Source organism: Chelonoidis abingdonii, chromosome 2 (genome assembly GCF_003597395.2).
Source record: "Chelonoidis abingdonii isolate Lonesome George chromosome 2, CheloAbing_2.0, whole genome shotgun sequence".
NCBI lineage: Eukaryota > Metazoa > Chordata > Testudines > Testudinidae > Chelonoidis > Chelonoidis abingdonii.
In genome coordinates, this window is record NC_133770.1 from 51,496,259 (window position 1) to 51,503,155 (window position 6,897).

Sequence of the window (6,897 nt, forward strand, 5' to 3'; positions counted from 1 at the left end):
AAGCTGGAAGGAGGCACAGGAAGTTGTCTGTGCAACTGGGCAAATTACTGGCTGGCTGCTACCTTGGACCCTGCCTTCTTGCCTGACTCCTGAGACCAGCTAGCCTGACTTGTCCCTAATTCCTATTTTCTTGATACTTTATTCAACTCCTGACTTGACTCATGCTCTGACCCTTGGGTTGACTTCTGACGCTGACTCCTGCTCTGCCCACTAGGGCTGACCACCCAAGCCCTGGTTGTGACACTTACTGCTTTCTCTGAGAAATGAGACCAGAGTTAAGCACCTTTTAATTTAATTTTAATACTTTTTACACCGGATAAAAGTCTGATTAATGATACTTCTTCATATTGGTCTCATAGCCAAGGCTGTCTGTGCTTGCTTTGACAGAACTCAGAGTATAGTGACATCCAAGATAGGCATTTCAATGTGTGAAATGCTCCTTAAATAGAACAAACAGATCAGCATGACTTAGTGATAAAATTACCTTCTGGTTTACAGGCTCTCTAGCATGTGACTGCATTATAGGGAACCCAGCACACCCCTCTGTGCATAATATAAACAAACACAGTTGAGAATAGACCCAGGTGAGACATATATAAAAAGAGAGAGCATGGAAGAAAGGATTACTCGGGCTGCGACTGCCAAGTTAATGAAAAAAGCTTTTCTTGAAGCTCTAAAATCAAATGACTACAAAACCCTGGAAGATCTTTTGATACAAAAGCAAATAGATGTGGACACGGTGTTTGAAGTGGAAGATGAGAACCTGATTTTGGCATCATACAAACAAGGTAAAAGCAGCAGCAGCTGCTGCTGCATTTGCAAAACCTAAGCTAACTGGTCTTAGTAACTTACTTTTGCAGAAGCAATTGTTGTGTTTTTCCCTTCAAAATGTTACTGCTTAAATTGATTCATGAGCTATGACCTACATAACCAGTCAAAGGTAGCTCGGCCTTATGCTTCTCAGAGTAGCCTCTGATGATCCCAAATATATTTATATGGAGATTAAAAACTAATGCATTAATACAGCTCCCTCCTCTGTGGCCGTGTAAATCACCAGGAGCTGAATAACTGGTGTGGTACTGCTGCAGTATGCTTCCTATTTCAGAGGCTCCTTACATCTTATCTGGTAGTTTAGGTTGGGGGAAGGCCCACCACCATTCTTAGAGCTGTAGGTTCGAGAAAGCCTGGAGAAAGGATTGCTTTGCTCTTCCCCCTGGCAGAGAACCCTAGAGCACAGCAAGAATATGTAAATATATTGGTATATATAAATTCCATGTACACACCCAATCAATCTACATGAAAAAGCCCAACCAGAACCTATGTTGTTTCAAGCTTCCCATTTTTAGCTTCTTGTAAAAGTAGAGTATATTCCCCTTACTTCAATCCCCAGGAAATGCCCTAGGCGTTGAATGTTATTTGATGGGAGATGTTTTCTTTTTCAAAATCATAGACTTGATGCCATAGTTTATTGTCAAATCAGAACAAGTAACCTATTGCCACCCTGGGAAAACAGTCGAAAGAAACACTTCAGCCACAGAATCCTCTTCAGGGGATGGAAAAAAATAAACAAACTCATAGCTAGGTGCTGACCAATTTCCAACAAATGTATGTCTTAAAGCAATAAAGCAGGTTTTATGCTCAGCTAGCATCAAAACATTCCAATATTTACTTTCTGCAAGATTTCTCATGTGACTCTAAGAAGCAATCAGCTACCTTTTTCAGGTATTAAGCACACATGGAAATAAACACCTGCAGTTCAATCTCTCAGCTAGTACAACAAATAACCATTTTTTGTCCATGTTTGAAGGGCTAATAATCTCACCTTTGCTTATTTCCTGTGTATCCAATACATGGTTTTTGCTTCTCTGGTTTCAAAGAGACAATGGAGATGCACAATCAATATTTGTTTTACTTGGATGGGATCTGAACAATCTCATACAGTGATGAATGTAACACCTTAAAATATTGTCTCTTGCATTGCTCTCAGACTAAAGGCTAAAGAAAGTTAATGTGTTCCTACAAATTTAACCCATCTTATTTAAAATGTGCAAATTGAATGAAGACAGCCATAGATCTATCCCCTTTGGAGGGGTCTTTCCTCCATCATGAGGCACATGCACCTGTCTCCCCAAATCACAACAATGCAATTATTCTCTTTGTTGCTTGAGGGCATTCCACTGACTCTAGGGAAAATCCTTTCTTGGTTGAACAGCCTGAATAACTAGGCTTTGATAAAGGGAGATCCAGGAGGGCAGAAAGAAACCATTATCATGAAGACCCTGATCCTACATCATTCAACTCAATGGGAGCTTTGCCAGGAGATTTGTAGGATCAGAATAGGATGATACTATATCCCTATGGCTGCTCTGTTTCCTCCCTTGAGGGGAATGGCTGGTGGATTCAGGTAGGACTAGTCTGCTCTGTCCAAACTCTTTCACTTTCCTGTTCCTGGACCACTCCTGGAAATATCCCATGCCCTGGGGCACAAGCAGCCTCTATGAAGCAAAACTATAAAAATGGTATAGTGGTGTTTCATGCTTGCTCTTGTGTATTTAGCAAGAGATTCCATATCAAATTTCTACCATTTATAATTTACAAATAAGAATTTTCTAGCTACCAACTCACAGGCTCAGTTTGGTATCTGAAAATTCGAAGCAGGGCTTTTTTTGTATGCCATAGCTCATTGGCAACAAGAAAGTCTGGCATCTGAATCTAGCTGGCCAACTTTGTAGTTGATGTATGAGTCAGGCAACTTGCTCTCCTGCATCTATACAGGCTGTGCTATACTGGTAGTAATAAAAGCTTGTATTTTTCTGCAAAATAAATAGATACATATTGGAAGCAGATAGCCATAGTATTAGAATGCTGCATTCACAGCTACTTTTATGACTAACATTTAAATGGAAATCAAGCATTTAATAGAGTTTTTAAAAAACTTCATTACCAAACAAAGCATATGATAGATATGTACTTGCCAATTTAATTATGAGGAGAGTGAATTAAACCCACTGGAAGAGGAAAACAACAAACATTACAAGAACAAGTTATATACTACCCGTTCCTATTTTTTCTCTCTAATATAGTTGTCATAAACAGATAGTAGGAGTTAATAGAACAGCAGTACTTTATATCTCTTTCGACTGTAAAGGGTTAACAAGTTCAGTAAGCCTGCCTGTCACCTGACCAGAGGACCAATCAGGGGACAGGATACCCTCAAATCTTGAGGGAGGGAAGTTTCTGTGTGTGCTGTTAGAATTTGGTTGTTGTTCTCTCTGGGTTCTGAGAGTGACCAGACATGCAACCAGGTTTCTCTACAATCTCTCTGATACAGGCTCTTATAAATTCAGAATAGTGAATACTAGGTAGATAAGGTGAGTTAAGCTTATGTTTGTTTTCTTTATTTGCAAATGAGCATTTAGCTGGAAGGAGTTTAATTGTGCATTTGGCTGGAAGCAGTTCAATTGTGTATTTGGCTGGAAGGAGTTCAAATTTGTATTTTGCTGAAAGGATTTTAATTTGTGCTTGTATACTCAGGCTGGGAGGGTATTCCCAGTGTCTATAGCTGAAAAACCCTGTACCTAATCCATCTTAAATTTATAAAGATAATTATTACTGTTTTTCCTTCTTTAATTAAAAGTTTTTCTTGTTTAAGAACCTAATTGTTTTTTTTATTCTGGTGAGACCCTAGGGGACTGGATCTGGATCCACCAGGGAATTGGTGGGGAGAAAGGAGGGAAGGGAGAGAGAAAAGGTTAATTTTCTCTCGTGTTAGGATTACTTTCTCTCTCAGGAGAGTCTGGGATGGGAAAAGAAGGTGGAGGTAAGGTGAATTTTTCTCTCTGTTTTTTAGAATTCAAGGAGTTTGAATCACAGTGGATCTTCCAGGGTAAAGATACCAGCGGAGAGAAGCCTGGGAGAGGCAATTGGTGGGAAAGGGTTTACTTTCCTTGTGTTAAGACTCAGAGGATGGGGTTTCGGTTCCCCGGGCAAGGTTTTGGGGGGACCAGAGTGCACCAGGCACTGGAATTCCTGGTTGGTGGCAGTGCTACAAGTACTAAACTGGTAATTGAGCTTAGAGGAATTCATGCTGGTACCCCATCTTTTGGACGCTAAGGTTCAGAGTAGGGAATTATACCATGACAATAGTATATATGTGTAATGCAACTATGTTAATGTTACATTAAAGATGAACATTTAATGTCATGTGCAGAAATTAAGTTTCCAATTAACTTGATCCCCATGTATGTTATGAATCCTTTTGGGGTATGCATTTTATGCGATAGCAGTATTAAGCCTATGGATTTATCCACTGTGTGGGGAGGAGAATGGCCGGGGGGTGTGTGTTATGGGAGGGGGAAAGACAGAAATAGAAAATGTTATATATATTCAATGCAGTTCAATCTTACCTATCGCATTTCCTGAATTTTAACTGAAACTTATCTTTGTCTTAATGTATATTTTTTACTTAGAACAGGTATTGGTTATAGAACAGGACACAAAGTCTGTAACTCTGCTGCTCCTGCTCCAGATTATTTTCTTTTACTTTTATACAGATTATTAAAATCACCACTTCGGAGACTATGTGCAATCATCAAGAACTAAGCATGTTTTGGGTACAAAATGGGGATGCCGGTGGGAACCCACTAAGTTCACTAAGACTCGTGCCGTGTGGAGAAGATAAAACAGTTGTGCACATTTCTAAGTTCTGCTTTTTTAATGTGGGTGCTGTCGTGTCCTGCTGAGTGCTGGCGAGTAGGTTTGGCCTAATTAGGGTGATCAGATATCAAGTATGAAAAATCAGGATGGGGGTGTGAGGTAATAGGGGCCCATGGAAAAAAAAGCCCAAATGTCAGGACTGTCCCTATAAAATCGGGACATCTGGTCACCCTAGGCCTAATTGCCACCAAACATCACCTCATGTAGGCCTGGCAAAAATTACACAACATTTGATTTAGAGCCATTCTAATTTTGGCGGCTTGATGATCTGCGCAATTAGGAGAATCCACCTCAGAACAGTAGTGAGGACTGGTGATCAGGCCACTGAGTGCAAGAGCACCACCTTTTGTTCAGAGAGAAACTGGGAGAGTGAGACAGGAATCAGCAGCAACAGCAGCCACCCTGCTCCTTCACCCTCCAAGCCCAGAAGGAAAATGTCAGCGATGGCCATGACGCTGTTTTCAAGTGTAATGGGTTCTGTAACGTGAGCCTGTGTTTCAGAGAGAAAAGTACCAATGTTGCAAGATATTGCTACATGGTAAAATGTCGAGGGAAGAGGGGTATCAGCAAAATTGCCAGAAAGAACAGTGAACATTTTCTGAACCAAATTTCATGCAAAAATGTCATTGCCATCACATGGACCTACACACCAGCTAATGCCCCGCTGCACACCTGCAAAGGGTAGCAGGTGACAGTAAGTTTGTAATACTGCTGTAGCTACATTGCAAGGAGGCAGCCGTGCAGCATGCATCATGAGCCCTTCCACAGGAAGGCAGACCCCAGGCCCTGACGTGAAATCCTGAGATCTCCTACCCAAGAAGAATATGATGTGCTACCGTTGAGTCAGGGGTCTAGCTAAGAGCCCTTCATTAGAACCTAGGGATGCAATACTCAGTTCTCATTAGACATACTCATACTAGCTCTCCTTGATGTAGTGTGCTAAAAATGTTAGTGTAGCCACAGTAGCATGGGCTAGCCAACCTGAGTACAAACCCACCAGAACCCCCAAGTAGGTTGCCGGTGATGCCTCTTGCTGGTGCTGCCTCTTGCTGCTTTCCATATGACCCCAGCTACACTACTATTTCTAGCTCACTACCTCCAGGAGAGCTAGTGCATGTCCAACAAGAGCTGACAAGCACACTGCCAACTCCTAGTGTAGACATAGCCTGAGTGCAGCTTTTTATTCAAATGTAGCATTTGCGCAGCTTTTACCAGATCAAAGATCCTGTTTCCACCCTGTACATTTCAGCTGATGGCACTTCAAATGCTTTAGGCCTTTTTTATTCAGTCTTTTTATTCAGGTTGCAGGAAGAAAAAACAACCCTTGGAGTAAAGTTACGTGGCATGCCGGCAGTGCTTAATGAAAGTAAGGTTATTACTCCAGAGCACTTTGCATACACTAAACCATAACTGATTAAATTACATTATAATAAATTAAAGCTGAACTCCAACACCTTTCCACCTCCCTCCAATTAGTCTAATTTAATGGCTCATCTGGAAGATTCTTATTCAAGGCTGGTAACGCATCTTCACTTTTTATAGGATATTGGCTGCCTAGTTATAAGTTAAAATCATCTTGGGCCACTGGACTGCATATATCAGCCCTGTATGGATATCTGGAGAGCCTCATGGTACTGCTAGATCACAAAGCGGCCGTCAACTACAAGCCAAATGGGAAAGCCGCTATCCACGTGGCCTGTGATGCGGCAAACGTTGAGTGCCTCACAATCCTTTGCAACCACGGAGCTAATGTTAACTGCTTTTCACTGAGTGGCCATGCACCCTTACACTTCTGTACCACAAAGGCCTCTGTGCCTTGTGCCCAGCAGCTCATTTGGAGAGGTAAGTCAGTCTATAACTCAGACAGTCAAGTACCTCTGAGATTTAGGAGGAGTTTAAGGGTCTGTATTATATTGTTAAGTAGCAAATAATCATATTTCATGTTTTTATAGCCCCCTAGTGCTTCACAAACAATGTGTATAGAACCCCACTGAAACACAGGCCACGTCTAGACTACGCGCCAGATCGGCGCGTTAAAATCGATTGCTCGGGGATCGAAATATCGTGTCTGGTCTGGACGCGATATCTCGATCCCAGAGTGTGCTTAGATCGATTCTGGAACTCCAGCTAGACGACCGGACTTCCGGATTCGACACAGCGAGCCGCGCGGATCGATCCCGC

General features: G+C 41.8%; 1 protein-coding gene across 2 annotated transcripts in view; it reads left to right on the forward strand.

Moving 5' to 3' along the window:
- Window positions 1-202: 202 nt before the first annotated feature.
- The window catches only part of ASB4 (ankyrin repeat and SOCS box containing 4), a 41,052-nt gene continuing 34,357 nt past the window's right edge, over window positions 203-6,897 (forward strand). For both annotated transcript variants that reach the window (XM_032787938.2, XM_032787936.2), the window contains exons 1-2: window positions 203-788; window positions 6,259-6,558. In XM_032787938.2, coding sequence (XP_032643829.1) covers window positions 611-788; window positions 6,259-6,558 — 478 coding nt within the window. In that variant the 5' untranslated portion in view covers window positions 203-610. The remainder of the gene's footprint in view (window positions 789-6,258; window positions 6,559-6,897) is intronic.